Source organism: Neophocaena asiaeorientalis, unplaced genomic scaffold (assembly GCF_003031525.2).
Source record: "Neophocaena asiaeorientalis asiaeorientalis breed wild unplaced genomic scaffold, Neophocaena_asiaeorientalis_V1.1 scaffold78, whole genome shotgun sequence".
Lineage (NCBI taxonomy): Eukaryota > Metazoa > Chordata > Mammalia > Artiodactyla > Phocoenidae > Neophocaena > Neophocaena asiaeorientalis.
In genome coordinates, this window is record NW_020175018.1 from 13,117,494 (window position 1) to 13,141,276 (window position 23,783).

At 41.2% G+C, this 23,783-nt stretch overlaps 1 protein-coding gene across 1 annotated transcript in view; it reads left to right on the forward strand.

Moving 5' to 3' along the window:
- The first annotated feature begins 441 nt into the window (after nt 1–441).
- The window catches only part of GLE1 (GLE1 RNA export mediator), a 39,239-nt gene continuing 15,897 nt past the window's right edge, over nt 442–23,783 (forward strand). The window contains exons 1-6 of the mRNA XM_024762536.1: nt 442–597; nt 5,588–5,809; nt 11,669–11,779; nt 15,384–15,532; nt 15,791–15,851; nt 16,086–16,340. Coding sequence (XP_024618304.1) covers nt 499–597; nt 5,588–5,809; nt 11,669–11,779; nt 15,384–15,532; nt 15,791–15,851; nt 16,086–16,340 — 897 coding nt within the window. The 5' untranslated portion in view covers nt 442–498. The remainder of the gene's footprint in view (nt 598–5,587; nt 5,810–11,668; nt 11,780–15,383; nt 15,533–15,790; nt 15,852–16,085; nt 16,341–23,783) is intronic.

Consider the following 23,783-nt stretch of genomic DNA (forward strand, 5'->3'; position numbering starts at 1 on the left):
TTTTTTGGCCGCAGGCAGGCGGGATCTTAATTCCCCGACCAGGGATGGAACCCGCGCACCCTGCAGTAGAAGCGCACGAGTCTTAACCACTGCCAGGGAAGTCCCTCTTTAACCTTTTGATGAACTGCCAGACTCTCTTCCACAGGAGTTGACCCATTTTGGAGTCCCACTGGCAGCGTATGTATGAGGGTTCCAATTTCTCCACATGCTCATCAATACCTGTTCAGTTTTCTGCAACCTGGAAGGCCCAGCCTTCTGAAGACCCCAGGTCGGAGGTCCCTGCAGGGGAGCGAGCCTCGGGCCAAGCCCTGTGCGCAGGCGCGTTGGTGGGCGGGCTCAGTGCCAGAGGCGGGGCCATGCAGCCGTTAGGGGCGGGGTTGAACTGCGTCGCTACGTCTGCGCCCCGGAAGCGGAAGCGAGCACCTGTTTCCGGTCGGCTGATTCGAGGACTTGTTTTGTCTCAAGCGGCGCCCCTGGAGAACTGTAGCGGGGCAGGCCATGCCTTCCGAGGGTCGCTGCTGGGAGACCCTGCAGGCGCTGCGCAGGTCTGACAAAGGTCGCATTTGCTACCACCGCGATTGGCTGTTGCGGGGCGAGGTGAGCAGTGGCCCCAAAGGGGGCGGTGGTCATTCCTGCCCCTCGTCACAGGACTCTGCTCTTCCCTAGCCCTTGTCATGTCCTGCGCCAGGGAACCGGTGCGTTCTTGTAACAGCCCGGGTTTGCTGCTTGACTCCGTGTGTGCACCACCGTCCCTCGCCTATTCTAGCCTTCCGTGGCTCCCCTTCAGACGTGCTCTTTGAAGGCTTCATTGCTCCCCGCAGCTGGCGTTAGGTGCCTGCGCCTATGTTGTCAAAGCAATCCTGGCCTCTCAGGGTCAGTTAGTTTACTGCGCGTCTCTTGTGTTAGGAGATCCAGATTTAGTGGTGAACGGTTAACAAGACCTAACCTATTGCTGCCAGTGAAATGACCAAACTTTTAGACGACGTTGGACGGACCTAGGAACTTTAATGGGGGCGTGGTCACTGCATCTAAGATTCGCAAAGCCCTGTACTAGACCACGCAGGTGGGGGAATATAGAGACGGTTAAGGCATAACTCCTCTTCCCGAGGTGCTGGTAATCTAGCTACAGGTATGATGTCTTGTCTCTTCAGACTTAAATGTGAAACACTTCTAAAGCATTTATGTCTTTGACGGTTTTAAAGAATACATACGTTACATTCTATAGGATGAATTCCAGCCTGAATCTGTATGGTGTAGACTCAGGTTATGCATTCTTAGCAGGACTACCACAGAAATGATGCTGTGTCCTCAGTAAGTCACATCAGTCACACATAGATGCTTCAGCCCATCCCAACACTGGTGATGCTCACCTTGATCACTTGGTTACAACGGTAACTTCCAGATATTTCCACGTAAAATTCACTTAAAGTTCATCATTTTCCCTTTTGTAACTTCTTAGTATTTTGTTGGGAGGTAGTCCAAGGTTACACCGAAATATTTTTTTCTTATCAAACCTCCACCGTTAGCATTTATTGGTGATTTCTTCCTGAATCAGTCTTTTCTGTGATGTAGACGAATGGTGTTTCTTTATAGCTACCATTCCTACGTTTGTTAGCTGGCATTCTACTGTAAGGAAGAGCTTTCTTTTCTCTTCCGTTTAATTATTCATATCAGAATCCTCATGGGTTCCTTCTGTTTAATTGTTTATATCAGTATCCTCACGGGTTCCTATTTTATTCAGTGAGTTGTGATCCACTACTTGTAACCTTGTGTGTGTATATTTGCCAGTTTATGTCTTTGGCTCGTTTTTCTATTGGGGTTTTGCCAATATTTTATAAGTTCTTTAGGTATTAAGGATAATAATATTCCTTTATCTGTGATATATATTTCATCTTTTTTTCTAGTTTGTCAGTTGAAATTACTTTCTCCGTTGATGGTGTTTTTTATGGGTATGGGTTTATTTTTTACATTTGAAACTTTGCTCCTGGAATTTATTTTGGCGTAAAGAAAGAGTAAAAAGTTGTCTCAAATTCAACATCCTTTCATGATAAAAACTCTTCCCAAAGTGAGTAGAGAGGGAACATATCTCAACATAATAAAAGCTACTTTTATTATGGGACAAATAAAGCTACTTTTATTGTGGGACAGACCCACAGCCAACACAATACTCAGTGGTGGTGAAAAGCTGAAAGCCTTCCTGCTAAAATCTGGAGCAAGACAAGGATGCCCCCTCTCACCACTCCTAATCTAATATAGAATTGGAAGTCCTAGTCACAGCAGTCAGACAAGGGAAATAAATAGAAAGGTATCCAAATCAGAAGGGAAGGGGTAAAATTGTTATTATATGCAGATTACATGGTACTATCTGTAGAAAACCCTAAAGACTCCACAGAAAAACTACTAGAACTGATAAATAAATTTAGCAAGGTAGCAGGATATGAGATTAACATACAGAAATCTGTTGCATTTCTTTACACTAACAATGAAATATCAGAAAGGGAAAGTTTAAAAAAAAAAAAACCTTTTAAAGTCACATCCCCCCCGCAGAAAAAGAAACCTTAGAAATAAACCTGACCAAGGAGGTGAAAGACTTATATTCTGAGAACTGTAAAACACTGATAGAGGAAAGGAAATTGAAGATGATTCAAAGAAATGGAAAGATATCCCATGCTCTTGGATTGGAAAAACCAATATTATTAAAATAGCCATACTACCCAAAGCAATCTACAGGTTTATTGCAATCCCTATCAAATTACCCATGACATTTTTCACAGAACCAGAACAAGTAATCCTAAAACTTATATACAAGCACAAAAGACCCAGAATTGCCAAAGTAATCCTAAGGAAAAAGAACAAAACTGAAGGCATAACCCTCCCAGACTTTAGACAATACAACAAAGCTACAGTAATTAAAACAGCATGGTATTGGGACAAAAACAGACATGGATCAATGAAACAGAATAGAGGGACCATAAATAAACCCACACACCTACAGTCAATTAATCTTCAACAAAGCAGGCAAGAATATACAATGGAGAAAGGACAGTCTCTTCAGAAGGGTGTTGGGAAAGTTGGACAACTGCACATGAATCAATGAAGTTAGAACACTTCCTCACAGCATACACAAAAATAAATTCAAAATGGCTTAAAGACTTAAATATAAGACATGACACCATAAAACTCCTGAGGAAAACATAAGCAGAACATTCTCTGACATAAATCATAGCAGTGTTTTCTTAGTCTTCCAAGGCAATAGAAAGAAAGGAAAAATAAACAAATGGGACCTAATCAAACTTACAAACTTTTGCACAGCAAAGGAAACCATAAACAAAATAAAGACAACCTACAGACTGGGAGAAAATATTTGTAAACGATGAAACCGACAAAGGCTTAATTTCCAAAATATACATGCAGCTTGTACAACTCAATAACAAAAACAAACAACCCATTCCAAAAATGAGCAGAAGACATTTCTCGAAAGAAGACATACAGATGGCCAATAGGCACATGAAAAGATGCTCAACATCGCTAATTATCAGAGAAATGCAAATCAGAACTACACTGAGGTACCACCTCACGCTGGTCAGTATGGCCATCATTAAAAAGTCTACAAATAATAAATGCTGCAGAGGATGTGGAGAAAAGGGAAGCCTCATACACTGCGCCCTAGTGTATGAGGCTTCCCTTTTGAAAAGATATATGCACCCCGATGTTGTTAGTAGCACTATTTACAATAGCCAAGACATGGAAGCAACCTAAATATCCATTGACAGATGAAGAGATAAAGAAGATGTGGTATATGTATACAATGGACTACTACTCAGCCATAAAAAGAATGAAATAATGCCATTTGCAGCAACATGGATGGACCTAGACATTATCAGACTAAGTGAAGTAAGCCAGAAAGAGAAAGACAGATACCATATGATATCACAAGTGGAATCTAAAATATGATCCAAATGAACTTTTTTTTTTTTTTGGCTGCATTGGGTCTTCATTGCTGCGCGTGGGCTTTCTCTAGTAGCGGTGAGTGGGGGCTACTGTTCATTGTGGTGTGCGGGCTTCTCATTGCGGTGGCTCCTCTTGTTACGGAGCACGGGCTCTAGGCGCACGGGCTTCAGTAGTTGTGGCACACAGGCTCATTAATTGTGGCTTGGGGGCTCTAGAGCACAGACTCAGTAGTTGTGGCGCATGGGCTCTAGGTGCGCGGGCTTCAGTAGTTGTGGCTCACAGGCTCTAGAGTGCAGACTCAGTAGTTGTGGTGCACGGGCTTAGTTGCTCCGCAGCATGTGGGATCTTCTGGACCAGGGATCAAACCCATGTGCCCTGCATTGGCAGGGGGCTTCTTAACCACTGCACCACAAGGGAAGTCCCTAGTAAGCACTTTTCTATGCCTATTTTTTATTTGCTTATTTTCATTTTAAAAGGTATAACATGTTCATTTAGAAGTTAAATACAGAAAATTAGAACAAGTAGAAATATGTCACTGATCACCCAAGCTTAACTTCTGGTATATTTCTGTCAAATTTGTTAGGGTATTTATTTGTATTTATTTTGTATCATTGTAGACATAGTTATTTATACTCTTGTTTTTTCACTTAAAATTGAATCTTGGGGGAGGAGGAAATGGAGTAAGGTCGTCAAAAAATAGAAACTTCCAGTTATAAGATAGATAAGTACTAGGGATGTAGTATACAACTTGACGACTGTTAGCTAACACAGCTATACAATATATAGGAAATTTAAGAGAGTACCTGCTGAGAGTCTCATCACAAGAAGAAATTTTTTTTCCTTTTTTCTTTCTTTTGATTATATCTATATGAGAAGATGGATGTTGTTAGCTGAACCTATTTAATCATTTTACAATATATATAAATCAAACCATCGTGTTTAGGCCTTAAAATTTTACAGTGGTGTTTGTCAATTATTTTTCAATAAAACTGGAAAAATTTGAACCTTACATAGGATTCACAATTGGCATTTTTAAATGACTAATATTCACTGAGTGTGTATACCATAGTTTACTTCAAAATTCCTTTCATGTTCTTTTCTGTTACAACGTTTTAGATTGATTTCAAATCTGCTTTTTTTTTTTTTGCGGTACGCGGGCCTCTCACTGCTGTGGCCTCTCCCGTTGCGGAGCGCAGGCTCCGGACGCGCAGGCTCAGTGGCCATGGCTCATGGGCCCAGCCGCTCCGCGGCATGTGGGATCCTCCCGGACCGGGGCACAAACCCATGTCCCCTGCATCGGCAGGCGGACTCTCAACCACTGCGCCACCAGGGAAGCCTCAAATCTGCTTTAATGACCATCTTTGTGCATTGTTCCTTTTTCTGTAGTTAGGGTTATTTAGTCTGATACTCTAAAAGGATAATAGTCAAGGTCATTATCAAGCAGCTACTGTACTTTCTCTTCATCTCTGATTGTTAATACAGTTACTTTGGGTCTTTGGTATGTATATATGTATATATTTATTTAGGCCTTCTTAGATTTTCAGTAAAGCATGTAGTGGATTATAAGGACAAAATTATTTTTGATTGCTTAGATCAGTTGACATCAAGTTGAGCTTAACCTTCTTCTTCCCTCTAGGATGTTTTAGAAGAATGTATGTCTCTTCCCAAGCTGTCTTCTTACTCTGGATGGGTAGTAGATCATGTCCTACCCAATATGCAAGAGAACCCACCTCCCTCTGAGACTTCAACATCCCCTAGATCTACTTCAGCCCTCGGCCAACCTTCATTTGTTCCCAAATCTCCTGTCAGAGACCCTGCCTTCTCACCAGCCTCCTCAGCAACACCAGATGGAACCAAGGTAAGGCTTTTGGTCAGTTTAAGACAAAAGACAATGGTGGCTGCAAAGTTGAAGTGTTTAACATTGTCATACTACAGCGACCTTACTCTGGAGAAAATAATGGTTGCTTCTTCGAATTCTTGTAGCTGTTTGTAGCGACAGTGTTTTCCACATCACCCAGCGTTCTCTTTATGAAGACCCAGAGAGAGAAATTCCTCTCTATTCTTAGTACCAAGAATAGGAATTAATTTCATGAGCAAGTGGATTTTTTTCTCATGAGCATTGCATCTGTTTAACTCAACAAGGTCTCCCTTTTTGTTGGCTGCTGGAAAGCTTAGAGTAAATTTTATACTTGCTCTTAGATTTACATACCTTATTGTTGCTTCTGGATGAGTTTTTACCTTCTTTCTGGCTCTATTTTGTTCCTGCCTTTGTTTCTCCCACTTAAAACAGTTAAATTGTTGCTGGGGCTCTGCTCTTCTCTTTTCTCTTCTCTTCTCTTTCTTTGTATCTCTAGACATATTTATTTATTTATGGCTGCATTGGGTCTTAGTTGCTGCACACGGGTTTTCTCTAGTTGCAACGAGCGGGGGCTACTCTTCGTTGCGGTGCGCAGGCTTCTCATTGCGGTGGCTTCTCTTGTTGCGGAGCATGGGCTCTAGGCATGCGGGCTTCAGTAGTTGTGGCTTGCAGGCTCTAGAGCGCAGGCTCAGTAGTTGTGGTGCACGGGCTTAGTTGCTCCGTGGCATGTGGGATCTTCTGGACCAGGGCTCAAACCCATGTGCCCTGCACCAGCAGGCGGATTCTTAACCACTGCACCACCAGGGAAGTCCTGTTGTTATGTTTTATGTTCCTTTATAAGCTGCATTAAATCCTTTCTGGATCAAAGTAAGGTATAACAAGTAGTATAACAAGAGTTAATAGAAAAAAAGTCTTCTAAACTTCTAAGCACTATTGTGCTTTTTCTTTTTTTTAAATTATTTATTTATTTTTGTCTGTGTTGAGTCTTTGTTTCTGTGCGAGGGCCTTCTCTAGTTGTGGCAAGCGGGGGCCACTCTTCATCGCGGTGCACGGGCCTCTCGCTATCGCGGCCTCTCTTGTTGCGGAGCACGGGCTCCAGACGCGCAGGCTCAGTAGTTGTGGCTCACGGGCTTAGTTGCTCCGCAGCATGTGGGATCTTCCCAGACCAGGGCTCGAACCTGTGTCCCCTGAATTAGCAGGCAGATTCTCAATCGCTGTGCCACCAGGGAAGCCCAAAACTTCTAAGCACTATCATGCTTTTTCAAGTTTTAGATTTTTGTGCCAGCAAAATAAGACTAGGCAACTCTTTAGAAAGGTAGAGAGTACATTTTTCACGTTTAGCTTCCAAAAGACAAAGTTCTTTGTTCTTTTTGTTCATACTCACTGCAGACTTTTGTTTACTGAAAATATATTATCAATTCAACAAAAGGAAGAAGTTAAATCTCCCTATGGTTTCATCATTCAGTCATCAGTTACTTCTTTCCACTTTCACACGGCCGCATCCTTGGACCTTGGCATACTTAAATTGTATGTGCACGTTCATGTTCTGCTTTTCCCTCCTAACATGAACTATTTGAATTATTTGTTCACGTTATTTCCACCTTTGTAAATGTCTACTTAGAGGATATGTAATATCCTGTAATTTATTAAACTGCTCCTTTATTATTAGGCATTTATATTTTTCCATTTCATTGCTTTTAAAGATATTACACTGAGAAACTTTCTGCAGAGAGATCTTTCCGTTTTTAATCTTAAAATATGTCTTCTGGCTAATATCTTAAAATAAATGCCCAAATGATTTGACTGGCGTCAAAGATAAAAGGGTATGAACATTTTTTAAAATTTTTAAACCTTTTTTAAATTGTAAAATATTCATGACATAATATTTACCATTTAACCATTTTTTAGAGTACAATTCAGTGGCATTAAGTACATTTATAGTGTTGTGTAATCGTCACCACTATCCATCTCCAGAACTTTTTCATCACCCAAAACTAAAAACACTACATTCATTAATCAATAACTCCAGGACTTTCCTGGTGGTGCAGTGGTTAAGAATCCGCCTGCCGAGGCAGGGGACACGGGTTCGATCCCTGGTGTGGGAAGATCCTACATGCCATGGAGCAGCTAAGCCTGTGTGCCACAACTACTGAGCCTGCTCTCTAGAGCCTGCGAGCCACAACTACTGAGACCGCGAGCCACAACTGCTGAGCCTACATGCCACAGCTACTGAAGCCCGCGCGCCATGCTCCACAACAAGAGAAGCCACCGCAATGAGAAGCCCGTGTGCCACAACGAAGAGTAGCCCCCGCTCACCACAACTAGAGAAAGGCTGCGTGCAGCAATGAAGACCCAACGCAGCCATAAATAAATAAATAAATAACTCCTTATTTCCCCCTACCCCCAGTCCCTAGCAACCACCATTCTACTTTCCGTCTCTATGAATTTGACCGTTTTAGGTACTTCGTATAAGTGGGATCATGTAATATTTGTCATTTTGTGACTGGTTTATTTCACTTAGCATAATGTCTTCAAGGTTCATCCATGCTGTCACATGTGTCAGAATTTCCTTCCTTTTAAGGCTGAATAATACTCCACTGTGTGTACCATGTTTTGTTTATTCATTCATCTGTCACTGGACGTTTAGCTTGCTTCCACCTTTTGGCTGTTGGTGACTAGTGCTGCTCTGAATACGCATGTACATGTATTAGTTTGAGTACCTGTTTTCAGTTCTTTGGGGTATGTACCCAGAAGTAGAATTGAGGAATCATATGGTAATTCTATGTTTAAATTTTTGAGGAACCATCATATTGTTTTCCACAGCAGCTGTATCATTTTACATTCCTACTAGCAATGCACAAGGTTTCAGTTTCTCCACACCTTTGCTAACGTTTGTTATTTGCTGGGTTGTTTTTGTCTGTTTGTTTGTTTTTATTTTGTTTTGTTTTACAAAAGCCATCCTAGTGGGCATGAAGTGTATCATTGTGGTTTTGATTTGCATTTCCCTAAATGATTAGTGATGTTGAGCATATTTTCATGTGCTTATTAGCCATTTGTATATCTTCTTTGGAGAAATGTCTTTGCAAGAGTTGTTCACAATAAGAAAGAATTTATTGTACAGTAAATAATAATCCTAAAAAATAATACAGGACAGAGATGATTATTCATATTATGAAAGACTGCATGATTACATACATAAAAAGTTTACTTTTTAGTTTATATTTCACACTTCATCTTTTAAAATATTAGTCTTTAAAAAATATTTCTAGCAATTGAGCATCATAGACACAAAAATGAACTTTAGCCTAAACTTTACAACTTACATAAAAATTAACTCAAAATGATCATGGACTTAAATGTAAAACTATAAGACTTTTAGGGAAAAAAAAAAAAAACATAATCAGAACCTAGGACTAGGTGAAGAGTTTTTAGATTTGACACTAAAAACTTAATCGGGCTTCCCTGGTGGCGCAGTGGTTGAGAGCCCGCCTGCCGATGCAGAGGATGCGGGTTTGTGCCCCGGTCCGGGAGGATCCCACGTGCCGCGGAGCGGATGGGCCTGTGAGCCATGGCCGCTGAGTCTGCGCGTCCGGAGCCTGCGCTCCGCGGCGGGAGAGGCCACAACAGTGAGGGGCCCGCGTACCGCAAAAAAAAAAACAAAAAAACCAAAAAACAACTTAATCCATAGAAGGAAAAATTAATAAATTGGACCTCATCAAATGAAAAGCGTGGCTCAGTGAATGACCTTGTGAAGAGGATGATCAGACAAGCTACTGACTGGGAGAAAGTAGTTGCAAACGACCTATCTGACAAAGGTTTATGTATCTAGAATATATTTAAAATCTATATCGAGAATATATATTTAGAATATATTTTTAAAACTCAAAGGTTAAACAAAAACTTTCTAATCTTCAGTTAGAAAATGAGCAAAAGATATGAACAGACATTTCACCTAAGACAATATATAGACAATATAAGTACATGAAAAGATGTTCACAGTCATTAGCCATTAAAGAAATGCATATTAAAACCAGGACGAAGTAGCACTACACACCTATCAGAATGGTTAAAATAAAAAATAGTGACACCACCAAACGCTGACAATGATGTGGAGAATCTGGATCACTCGTGTATTTTGGGTGGAAATGTGGAACGGTACAGGCGCTCTAGGAAACAGTTTGGCAGTTTCTTATAAAACTAATAGGTACTTAACTGTATGACCTAGCAGTTGCATTCTTGGGCATTTTTCCCAGAGAAATCAAAACTTATATTGACGTAAAAATCTGTATACCAGTGATCACAGGAGCTTTATTTATTATATCCCCAAGCTGGAAACAGTGAAATGTCTTTCAACAGATGAATGGTTAAACAAACTGGTACATCTCTATCATGGAATACGACTGGCAATAAAAAGGAACAAGTCCTTGATAATATGCAACAACTTAGGATCTCAGAGGCATTACACGAAGTGAAAAAAGCCAATCTCAAAAGATTATGTGCTGTATGGTTCCATTTATTTAACGTTCTTGAAATGCTATCATTATAGAGATGGAGAACAGATTAGCAATATAAAGGTGTGGCACAAGGAAGCTTCACGGTGGTGGAACAGTTCTGTACTTTGTGATGGTGGTTACACATGTGATAAAATTGCATAAAACTATACACGTACCCAAATGAATTCCTGTAAAACCTGGTGAAATCTGAATAAGTTCTGTGGCTCGTACCGTCAATATACTGTTTCCAACTTCCTGTAAATTATAATTATTTCAAAATTTAAAAAAAAATTTAAGTTTCTATGAGCAGCTTCTCAGAGGCAGCAGTTCCTAGTCCTGATCCTGCCAATAGTGTGGCATGCCCTCAGGCAGGCGTCTTTCCCTCCTTAGGCCTCAGTTTCTTCATCTGTAAATCTGGTATTGGACTACATTGCCAAGGTCCTCTCCAGGTATAAAATTCCGTAATTCTTAAGGTTTAAGTAAAGTTTTGGGTGGCTTTATATAATGAATTGTATCATTTACAAATTTTTGATGTTTAGGTAACAGAAACCCAGTTTAAACTAGCTTAAGCAAAACAAGGGAGTCAGGGGAGAAATTAATTAGCTCATATAACCAGGAAATCTAGGAGTGCATTTCGAATCAATTAGATCTAGAGGATCTATTTTCTGCTTGTCTGTCCTTGATACTATTTCTCACTTGATTCGGTGACTCAGACCCAGGGCTTTGCTTCTCCATTTCTCAGTTCTGTCTAACTCGTCTTGGTTTCATCTTTCAGATAGACTGTCTGGCAGGATGTCTCTTGGTAGCCCTAGACACATATCTTCTTAGCTTAGCATCCCCAGAATAAGAGAAAACCATCCCAAATAGCTCCATCAGGAAAATTCAGGATGGACTCTGGCTTAGCTTAGGTCATAAGCCTCATTCCTGAAGTAGATACTGGGTACTGGGTACAGGGGGACAGAATACTTTGATTGCCAGGCTGGTCACATGCTTAGTGACCCCTGACACTAGGGGGCGTGGAAGAATCGGGGATGTGGGCTGGGGTTTCTCCATCCAAACCAACCCAGCAAAAACGGACACTTATTAGAAGAAATAGGGAAAATGTGCTGGACAAATCAAAACAAACGAGCAAGCAAAAAAAAAAAAAAAAAAAACACAAAAAAACTGTACAAAGCAAAAACATCCACTTTATTAAGGAAACCAATTAGAATAAGGTCAATATCATGAAAAGCACACTGGTTCTAACATATATTGTTTTGTTGTTGTTACTGGTTGTTCATAAGTAAGGATGTGATTTTTGTTCAGATTGAATAACACCAACTTTACCATCTTAAAAGCTTAATTTTTCCATCTTCTGTCTGTATAGGACAAATACGAGTCTCAGCATACAGAACCTATGGTACTTCAGTCCTCCCAAGGGATCAAAGTGGAAGGCTGCATCCGAATGTATGAGCTGCTGCACAGAATGAAAGGAGCAGTAAGTAACCCTTGAAGTAAGACAGGCCTGACCCTAGGGAGCCACGTTTAAATGCAGTTCCTCAGGGATTATGAATGTCCATCATGTACTAATAATCATCGTGCCCCACCTACTAGTAGCTCTGATTCAGCTGGGGAGATAGCATAACATAGCAGTCAAGAGTAAGCGCTCTAAAGTCAAATCTGGTTTCAAATCCTACCTCTTCTATTTTACATGTGACTTTGGGAAAATTACCTGGGCTTTCCTGGCTTCCATTTACTTCTCCAAAATTTGAAGATGATCTTTGTTGTCAGATAAGGTTATACTGAGAAGATTGACCTTAACAGCCTCTTGAAAAAAGAATAGCACTATTTTAATTAGTCTATTTGACTTTATTCTTTTTATTAGAAAAACAATGCATGTTTTGTAAAACTTTTTCTTTTTCAAATTTTTATTTATTTATTTTTGGCTGTGTTGGGTCTTTGTTGCTACACGCAGGCTTTTTCTAGTTGCGGTGAGTGCGGGCTACTCTTCGTTGTGGTGCGCAGGCTTCTCATTGCGGTGGCTTCTCTTGTTGTGGAGCACGGGCTCTAGGCGCGTGGGCTTCAGTAGTTGTGGCTCGCGGGCTCTAGAGCACAGGCTCAGTAGTTGTGGCGCACGGGCTTAGTTGCTCCACAGCATGTGGGAATCTTCCTGGGCCAGGGCTTGAACCCGTGTCTCCAGCATTGGCAGGCGGATTCTTAACCACTGTGCCACCAGGGAAGTCCCAGTAAAACTTTTTAAAGAGTACATGAGTTTATAAATTTAAAGTCTTCTAGCATCTACCCTCATTCATTTATTCATGGAATCACCAAATACTTATTGAGCACTTTTGTTCTAGGCCTAGATAAAATAGTGAACAGGGAATTCCCTGGCGGTCCAGTGGTTAGGACTCCACGCTTTCAATGCTGATGGCCGGGGTTCAGTCCCTGGTTGGAGAACTAAGATCCCATAAGCCGCGTGGCACAGCCAAAAGAAAGAAAAAAAAAAACAGTGAACAGAGTAGACGCAATCCATGTCCTCATGGAGTTTATATGCTGGAGGGAGAAAATAGAACCAAGGTTCTAAAATATAGTTAGAAGACTATTATAATCTGAGTGAGAGACAGCAACAGTCATTGAAGCATTCACTTTGACACTGGATAAAAAAGGATGAAAGTTGCTTAGACTTTCATCTAAAGTCTAAGGGGAGCAGGTATCAATGGAGATAGTGAGGGAGAGAAAGACAGTTTCTTCTTGAGTTTTCTCAGCTCTCTTCTTTCAGTCATCACTTCTGCATGGACTTTCTGTCCTCCAGATGCGAGTAGAAAGGTTTTCCTCGCTGATAATCTTCCTCATGTGCTCTCTGTTGTTGAGTCTTTTTTTTTCTTCCCAACTTTTAATTAAACAGTCTCAGAGGAGAGGAGATATATATTTGTGTTCAATTTGCCGCCTTCTACTGGAAGTTTTCTTTTTCTTCTTGTAAATTTATTTATTTATTTATTTATTTATTTATTTATGGCTGAGTTGGGTCTTTGTTGCTGTGCACAGGCCCTCCCTAGTTGCAGCGAGTGAGGGCCACTCCTCGCTGCGGTGCACAGGCTTCTTATTGCAGTGGCCTCTCTTGTTGCAGAGTACGGGCTCTAGGTGTGCAGGTTTCAGTAGCTGAGGCTCGTGGGCTCTAGAGCGCAGCAGCAGCCGTGGCGCACGGGCTTCATTGCTCCACGGCATGTGGTATCTTCCTGGACCAGGGCTCGAACCTGTGTCCCCTTCATTGGCAGGCGGATTCTTAACCACTTTGCCACCAGGGAAGCCCTACTGGAAGTTTAAAAATAACTTTTAAAATACAATAGCCTAGGGCTTCCCTGGTGGCGCAGTGGTTGAAAGTCCGCCTGCCGATGCAGGGGACACGGGTTCGTGCCCCGGTTCGGGAAGATCCCACATGCCGCGGAGCGGCTAGGCCCGTGAGCCATGGCCGCTGAGCCTGCGCGTCCGGAGCCTGTGCTCCACAACGGGAGAAGCCACAACAGTGAGAGGCCCGTGTACCGCAAAAAAAAAACAAAAACAATAGCCTAATATCTTAACAATATATATTAACATATCACCATGCCAGTGTATACAGCGTGTCATCTTCCTTAAAGGCTGCAGAGTATTTTCTAGTATGACCTACTGTAATATGTTTAACTATTTCCCTGTTAATTTAAATTGTTTCAAATTTATTACCATTATCAACAAGGATGCTCATTATCAATGAGCATCCTTGTACATATATCTATTTTTTTAAATAAATTTATTTATTTTATTTATTTTTGTTTGCGTTGGGTCTTTGTTGTGGCACGCGGGCTTTTCATTGCAGTGGCTTCTCTTGTTGCAGAGCATGTACTCTAGGCATGGAGGCTTCAGTAGTTGTGGCACGTGAGCTCAGTAGTTGTGGCGCACGGGCTTAGTTGTTCCGTGGCATGTGGGAAGTCCCCTTGTACATATATCTTTGCACACATATGCAAGTATTTCCTCAGGACAAAGTCCTAAAATGGAATGAGTGTCAAAGGATATATACACTTTAAAATTTGATAGTTAAAATGTCAAATTGCTCTTAAAAACCAAATGAGAGGGCTTCCCTGGTGGCACAGTGGTTAAGAATCCGCCTGCCAATGCAGGGGACATGGATTCGAGCCCTGGTCCAGGAAGATCCCACAGGCCGTGGAGCAACCAAGCCCGTGCACCACAACTACTGAGCCTGTGCTGTAGAGCCTGCGTGCCACAACTACTGAAGCCTGTGCACCTAGAGCCCGTGCTCCCTTCAACAAGAGAAGCCACTGCAATGAGAAGCCCGCACACTGCAACGAAGAGTAGCCCCCGCTCGTAGCAACTAGAGAAAACCTGCACGCAGCGATGAAGACCCAATGCAGCCAAAAATAAATAAATAAATAATTTTATTTAAAAAAAAAACACAAATGAGAGTACTCTCGTGAATAATAAATGGAATACCTGGTACCCTTAGGTATAAAGGAATGGGACTTTCCTAAGTGACGGTGGAGGAAAAGACTCTAGGCAGAGATAATAACCTGAGGGAAGGAGTGAGATAGGAGTGTGCATAGCATATTTATGGAATTAGAGTAAGGATTTCTTTAGATTACCCTGAAGCTCTCATAAGAATACACAGGATGGAAATTCCCTGGTGGTCCAGTGGTTACTGGACTCCATGCTTTCACTGACGAGGGCCCAGGTTCGATCTCCAGTCAGGGAACTAAGATCCCACAAGGTGTAGAGTGTGGCCAAAACAGAAAAAGAGTACAGTAAGCTTAAGGATGGAAGCTTAAAAGTGCAGGGCTATTTGATACTATGTTGGTGAATACCCGTCCATTCTTAGCTTATACTGGAGTGACATAAACCATATGGGGCAAATTGGAAAAGCTTTCCACAACAGCTGAGTTTAAAGATCAACCCAAAGCAGAGAGGTGACTCAAGCAAAGGTTCCAAGAAGTAGGCAGATGATTCCATGCCCCGAAGTATCTTTGATGGAGTTAAGGGCTGATGGGAGGGCAGCCCATGGGGTAGATGAGCAGGGTGTAATGGAGCTGCAGAGAGCTGGTTTTGATCCTTTGCAGGAGGGCTTGAGGCAGTGGCAGGAGGAGCAGGAGAGGCAGGCGCGGGCCCTCTCTGAGATGGCATCTGAGCAGCTGAAGCGCTTTGATGAGCGGAAGGAACTGAAGCATCATAAAGAATTCCAGGACTTACGGGAAGTGATGGAGAAGAGGTGAGTTCCCTGAATTACAACGGGAATGTCGGCGTGGTCCACCGGAACTCTTTCCCTACATAAAACCCAAAGGGAAGGAGTTGAACTTCTTCTGAGTCCTTAAGTATCAAAATAAAATAGCCAGAGAAACTTATAACCTAGAAAAATGACCAGCCTTGGAAAGATGAGCAATGCAACACAAAGAGAGGAGGCTTTTAGGAGAGGTAAAACAATTTTAGGAAGCATCCCTGACTCTTCCTCCCTCCATTTTTCATTCAGCTCCAGAGAAGCCCTGGGGCAGCAAGAGAAGCTGAAAGCTGAGCATCATCACAGGGCGAAGGTCAGAGCTTGGGAGAGTCCGTGTGGGTGTTCAGTGTCTGAGTGACGTGCCCGAGGAGTCGGGTTCCAGCACAGTCACAGAGGACCTGGCCCCTGTCATGCCACTGTGTGGCTGACTTGGGGCAGTCCTTTTGTCGCTCTGGGCCTCTCTGTGAAAATATGTAGCCCACACAGGACTGGAAGAATGTAGACAGAGAAGGCCCAGGAGCCCTTAATTTGACCGCCCTTCCTGTAGATTCTCAACCTGAAGCTGCGGGAGGCAGAGCAGCAGCGCCTGAAGCATGTGGAGCGGGAGCGGCTCCGGAAGGAGGAAGGCCAGATCCGCCTGCGGAACCTCTACGCGCTGCAGGAGGAGGTGCTGCACCTCAGCCAGCAGCTGGATGCCGCCGACCAGCGCAGAGACCTGCCCAGGGTCGACCTGTCTGCCTTCCGGACCCGAGGCAATCAGCTGTGCGGCCTCATCTCGGGGATCATCCGGGCCACTTCTGAGGTGAGGGGACTTCATGAAGACTCTGTCTTTGAAATGAAGAACATTGAAAGCAAAACTGTTTTGTGATTTAAAAATAATACCTGCTTATTACCGCTTGTCATCCTCTTACCTAGAGATAACCACTGTTAGTGCTTTATATTTCTTTTTTGCGCGCGCGCGTGTGTGTGTGTGTGTGTGTGTGTGTGTGTGTGAGTGATCTCACCCTAAATTGGGCTAATATAGATATAATTTCTTATCTTAGGTTAAAAAAAAATTTGTTTCTTCCAACTGCAAAATACTATAGTTCATTCATTAATATAAACTGAACGCCTTCTATGCTTATGATAAAAATTAAAACCTTACAGAAATGTATATTGCTTTTTTTCATTTGATATGGTATTTGATATCATTTCATTTGATATGGTATTTTGAACACGTAGTTACTGTAGTCATTGCAGTGTTAAAACCTGCAAGTATTGCCTTGACACATAATAGGTATTCAATAAATATTTGATGAACAGATGAAATCGGATACTTCCACCATGTAACCATACCAAAATTTATTGAAAAAGCATGCCTATTGGTGAATATTTAAGTTTCTGTGTTTTCACTATCGTGAGTAACACTGCAGTGATATCACTTTGTGTACGTCTTTTCTGTATTTTTGATTATTTCTTTGAGGTAAATTCCTACAAATGGAATTACTTGGTCAAAGAACTTGAAGGTTTTGTTTTGTTTGTTTGTTTGTTTGGTTGCACCCGGTCTTAGTTGCGGCCCGCCGGCTCTTTAGTTGCAGCACATGGGCTCCTTAGTTGCAGTTCGCTGGCTCCTTAGTTGTGGCATGCATGTGGGATCTAGTTCACTACCAGGAATCGAACCTGGGCCCCCTGCATTGGGAGTACAGAGTCTTATCCACTGAACCACCAGGGAAGTCCCAACTTTAAGGTTCTTGATTTGCATCCTAAAGTTGTACCAGTTCACGCTTCTATGAATTGTATGTTCTTTTTTTTCTTTAACTTTTATTTTCCTTTTTTTAAATTTTTGGCCATGCTGCACAGCTTGCAGGATCTTATTTTAATTCCCCGACCAGGGATGGAATCCACACCCTCGGCAGTGAAAGCATGGTGTCCTAACCACTGGAGCGCCAGGGAATTCCTAAATTCTATGTTCTTTGCCCTTTGTTCATATCTCTACCAGTTTGTGTTTTGAAAAATCAACTTACGTGAGTTCTAAATGTTAAGAACCTTAAGCATTTATCATATTTGAGGCAGAAATTTATAGTTTATAGTTACCTTTCAATTCTCTTTTTGGCTTTTGTTTACCATTCTTTTTGTAAAATTTCAAACCTACACGGAAGTGGAGAGAACAGCATGATGTACCTTTTGGCACCCATTCCCCAGCTCCCTCAAGAATCTGCACATGGCAGTCTCATTTCATCTATGCTGCCACCTGCACCCCTTCCTCCAGATGGTTTTACAGTAAATCTCAAACATACTACTTCATCTGGAAAATAATTTAGTATGTATCTCTAAAAGATATAACTCTCTATTACATAACCAAAACACTAATATCATACCTAAAAACCTAATAATTCATTTTATATGATCAGATATCTAGCCAGTGTTAAAATTTCTCCAGCTGTCTCAATAATTTTTTTTTTTTTACAATTGGTTGGAAAATTAACATCCATACAAAGTTCAGCTTTTTGGTTTGCTGTGTCTTACTTCAGTCTTTTAATCTTAAGACTCCCTTATCTCTCTCTTTTTTCTTGCTATTGTTGAAGAATCTGGATCATTTGTTCTATAAAATTTCCTACATTCTGGAAAATTTCAAGGCAATTGCTAACCCTAACCCTTGGATTTTTTTTTTTGTAATGTCTGAAACATTTATATTAACATATTTCTATACAAATAACCCAAAGAAAGTTTAGTATTAGTTGTTTTTCTTTTTTTACTGCAGGTTCTTATTAGTCATCAATTTTATACACATCAGTGTATACATGTCAGTCCCAATCGCCCAATTCAGCACACCACCATCCCCACCCCACCACGGTTTTCCCCCCTTGGTGTCCACATGTTTGTTCTCTACATTTGTGTCTCAACTTCTGCCTTGCAAACTGGTTCATCTGTACCATTTTTCTATGGTTCCACATACATGCGTTAATATACGATATTTGTTTTTCTCTTTCTGACTTACTTCACTCTGTATGACAGTCTCTAGATCCATCCACGTCTCAACAAATGACTCGTTCCTTTATATGGCTGATTAATTTTCCATTGTATATATGTACCACATCTTTATCCATTCATCTGTCAATGGGCATTTAGGTTGCTTCCATGACCTGGCTATTGTAAATAGTGCTGCAGTGAACATTGGGGTGCATGTGGCTTTTTGAATTATGGTTTTCTCTGGGTATATGCCCAGTAGTGGGATTGCTGGATCATATGGTAATTCTATTTTCAGTTTTATAAGGAACCTCCATACTGTTCTCCATAGTGGATGTATCAATTTACATTCCCACCAACAGTGCAAGAGGGTTCCCTTTTCTCCACACCCTCTCCAGCATCTGTTGTTTGTAGATTTTCTGATGATGCCCATTCTAACTGGTGTGAGGTGATACCTTATTGTACTTTTGATTTGCATTTCTCTAATAATTAGTGATGTTGAGCAGCTTTTCATGTGCTTCTTGGCCATCTGTATGTCTTCTTTGGAGAAATGTCTATTTAGGTCTTCTGCCCATTTTTGGATTGGGTTGTTTGTTTCTTTAATATTTAAACAGCTGCATGAGCTGTTTATATATTTCAGAGATTAATCCTTTGTCCATTGATTCATTTGCAAATATTTTCTCCCATTCTGAGGGTTGTCTTTTCGTCTTGTTTATGGTTTCCTTTGCTGTGCAAAAGCTTTTAAGTTTCATTAGGTCCCATTTTTTTATTTTTATTTCCATTACTCTAGGAGGTAGATTAATAAAGATCTTGCTGTGATTTATGTCAGAGTGTTCTTCCTATGTTTTCCTCTAAGAGTTTTATAGTGTCCGGTCTTACATTTAGGTCTCTAATCCATTTTGAGTTTATTTTTGTGTATGGTGTTAGGGAGTGTTCTAATTTCATTCTTTTACATGTAGCTGTCCAGTTTTCCCAGCACCACTTATTGAAGAGACTGTCTTTTCTCCATTGTATATCCTTGCCTCCTTTGTCATAGATTAGTTGACCATAGGTGCGTGGGTTTATCTCTGGGCTTTCTATCCTGTTCCATTGATCTATATTTCTGTTTTTGTGCCAGTACCATATTGTCTTGATTACTGTAGCTTTGTAGTATAGTCCGTAGTCAGGGAGTCTGATTCTTCCAGCTCCGTTTTTTCCCCTCAAGACTGCTTTGGTTATTTGGGGTCTTTTGTGTCTCCGTACAGATTTTAAGATGATTTGTTCTAGTTCCGTTAAAAAATACCATTGGTAATTTGATAAGGATTGTACTAAATCTGTAGGTTGCTTTGGGTAGTATAGTCATCTTCACAGTATTAATTCTTCCAATCTAAGAACATGGTATATCTCTCCGTCTGTTGGTATCATCTTTGATTTCTTTCATCAGCGTCTTATAGTTTTCTGCATACAGGTCTTTTGTCTCCACTATAATCTCTTCAAATATTTCCTCAGGTCATTTCTCTCTCTCTTCTCCTTCTGGGACCCCTATAATGCGAATGTTGTTGCGTTTAATGTTGTCCCAGAGGTCTCTTAGGCCGTCTTCATTTCTCTGCATTCTTTATTCTGTTCCGCAACAGTGAATTCCACCATTCTGTCTTCCAGGTCAGTTATCCTTTCTTCTGCCTCAGTTATTCTGCTATTGATTCCTTCTGGTGTAGTTTTCATTTCAGTTATTGTATTGTTCATCTCTGTTTGTTTGTTCTTTAATTCTGCTAGGTCTTTGTTAAACATTTCTTGCACCTTCTCGATCTTTGCCTCCATTCTTTTTCCGAGGTCCTGGATCATCTTCACTATCATTATTCTGAATTCTTCTTTCTGGAATGTTGCAAACCTTCTTTCTGGAAGGTTGCATATCTCCACTTCATTTAGTTGTTTTTCTGGGGTTTTATCTCGTTCCTTCATCTGGTACATAGCCCTCTGCCTTTTCATCTTGTCCATCTTTCTGTGAATGTGGTGTTTGTTCCACAGGCTGCAGGATTGTAGTTCTTCTTGCTTCTCCCCTTGGATGTATTTTATAAATTTATTTCTGGCTGCATTGGGTCTTCGTTGCTGCACATGGGCTTTCTCTAGTTGTGGCGAGCAGGCTTCTCATTGCAGTGGCTTCTCTTGTTGCAGAGCACAGGCTCTAGGCACACAGGCTCAGTAGTTGTGGCTCGCAGGCTCTAGAGTGCAGGCTCAGAAGTTGTGGCGCATGGGCTTGGTTGCTGTGTGGCATATGGGTTCTTCCCACACCAGAGCTTGAACCCATGTCCCTTGCATTGGCAGGCAGATTCTTAACCACTGCACCACTAGGGAAGTCCCTAATATGTTCTTTTATTCCCTGTATTTCCTGTGAATTTGTAACTTTCTCTAGGGCAGTGCTAAGAGAATTTTCTGTGATGATGGAAATGTTCTGTATCTGTGCTATTCAGTACAGCAGCCAATGGCAACATGTGGTTATTGAGCACTTGAAATGTGACCAGTGTGACTGAAGAACTGAATTTTAACTTTTAAAAAGTTTTTAATTAACTTAAATGTAAAGAGCCTTATGTGGCTACCTTACTGCACAGTGCAGTCTAGAGGCTTGATCAGGTTCAGGTTTGAATTTTTTCCCCCCTGCAACAGTACTTCATAGTTGGGAGTGTGTATTTGTTACTGTATCACACCGGGAGGTGTAGAGTATCTGATGGTCTTTCCATATGTGATGTTAAGATCAACCAGTGGCTTCAGATATCATCAGGCTTATCTCCCATTTTAAAGATTCCTCTGAGCCTTTAGCTAATGATGTAGTAGACATTGCTGAGCATTACTTATATCTATTATTTCAATAGGGGTGGTAAATTTTGAGTTTTTCTAATGCTATCATTTTTCTACATTTATTAGCTAGAATTCTACTACAAAGAAGAAAATTTCCCCGTAAACTATTTATCTTGAAGGGTAGTCTATATAGGGAAGGAAGGATAAATGGTTCTTTCCCTTTATCCGTTTTCAGAGTGTTGAGTTGCTTTTCTAGTATTCTCCCACAATGACTTGAGGTTCTCTTCTTTTTTTTTTAACTATCATTAAGAACATACGAATTTTATATACTTGAAGTATAATATGTTTCAGTCTGTTATAGATTCATTGTTGTTCAAATTGTCCAGTGGGAACACTCTGTCCTTTGGACATGGCCCCAGTAGTACTTGTTGCAGCAGAAAGCAGGCAAGCTGTTTCTACCTCATCTTGAACATTTTCTTCTCCAGAGCTAGAATCGGGCATTTCTTCACAAAGCCTTATTACTTGTTAATGGGTAAAGGTATTAGAAAACACAGATTAGTTACTAGGATTTGTCATTGTTTTTAGGCCTTTTCAATGGATCAAACTAGGAAGTGTGTGTTTTTTTTTTTAGGTAAAAATGCATCATTAATTAATGCTGACCTTTTCCATTTGAGTGTAGTAAAGGGTTACAGCATTTATTTAACTTCTTTACTTTTATGCATGTATCATTTTTATCCCATATTGAAAATCTCAGTTTCTAAATTAATGAACATTACTTACTTACCTTACCCTACTGTGTACAGTAAAATATAGGTGTGTATATATGTACTATATATGTGTAATTTCATAACATGTAATCTCAAAATAATAATACCAATGCTAACAATATGATTGCTGATCACAGTTTAAGATTTGCAGTTCTTGGGCTTCCCTGGTGGTCCAATGACTAAGGCTTTGTGCTCCCAATGCAGGGGGCCTGGGCTCGATCCGTGGTCAGGGAACTAGGTCCTACATGCCGCAGCTAAAGATCCTGCATGCCGCAACTAAGACCAGGAGCAGCCAAATAAAGAAATAAATATTGAAAAAAAAAAAAAAGATTTGCAGTTCTTGGACTCTCCTGACAGTCCAGTGGTTAAGACTCCCCCTTCCAGTGCAGGGGGTGCAGGTTCGACCCCTGGTCAGAGAGCTAAGATCCCACATGCCTTGCGGCCAAAAAACCAAAGCATAAATAACAGAAGCAATATTGTAACAAAGGCTTTGTAATAAAGACTGTGAAAATGGTCCACGTCAAAAAAATCTTTAAAAAAAAAAAAAGATTTGCAGTTCTTTTTGCCTATAGCTATATACCACTAAGGGATATATGATTAAATTACTGTTTCATTTCACTTGAAATAATTCTCCTGAGACTTCCCCGGTGGTACAGTGGTTAAGAATCCACCTGCCAATGAAGGGGACACAGGTTCTATCCCTGGTTCAGGAAGATCCCATATGCTGTGGAGCAACTGAGCCTGTGTGCCACAACTACTGAGCCTGCACTCTAGAGCCCATGAGCCACAACTACTGAAGCCCACGTGCCTAGAGCCCACGCTCCACAACAAGAGAAGCCACCACAATGAGAAGCCCGCGCACTGCAAGGAAGAGTAGCCCCCACTCGCCACAACTAGAGAAAGCCCGAGAGCAGCAACGAAGACCCAACACAGACAAAAATAAATAAATAAATAAGTTTATTAAAAAAGAAAGAAAGAAAGAATTCTTACTGTTAAGCCACCAACTTGATAAACAGTTGGGTTCTTTGTTTCATTTTTGCTTTTGATTTTTAAGAGTTTTTTCCAACTGGATTTAATTTTATTTTATACTTATTGAAAACATTTACATGATTCCAGAGTCAGAACTACAAAACAAGGTATATTTGGAGAAGTCTGGCTTTCTTCTCATTTGCTTCCACCCTGTTCTTGTCCTGTCTGCCAGTGATTGTTTCTGTTAGCGTATGGGTGTTGTATCTTTTCTTTAAAAACAAAAGCAGGGGGCTTCCCTGTGGAGCAGTGGTTAAAAATCCGCCTGCCAATGCAAGGGGCGTGGGTTGGAGCCCTGGTCCGGGAAGATCCCACATGCCACAGAGCAACTAAGCCCATGCACCACAACTACTGAGCCTGCGCTCTAGAGTCCATGTGCCACAACTACTGAGACCACGTGCCACAACTACTGAAGCCTGTGAACCTAGAGCCCGTGCTCCGCAACAAGAGAAGCCACTGCAGTGAGAAGCCCGCGCACTGCAACGAAGAGTAGCCCCCGCTCACCGCATCTAGAGAAAGCCTGCGTGCAGCAGCAAAGATCCAACACAGCGAAAAATAAATGAATAAATAAATTTATTAAAAAACAAAAACAAAACAAATACATGGAATTCCCTGGTGGTCTAGTGGTTGGGACTCCACGCTTCCATCACGGGGGGCACGGGTTCAATCCCTGGTTGGTGAACTAAGATCCCACAAGCCAAAAAAAAAAAAGCATAAATATACATATATATGGG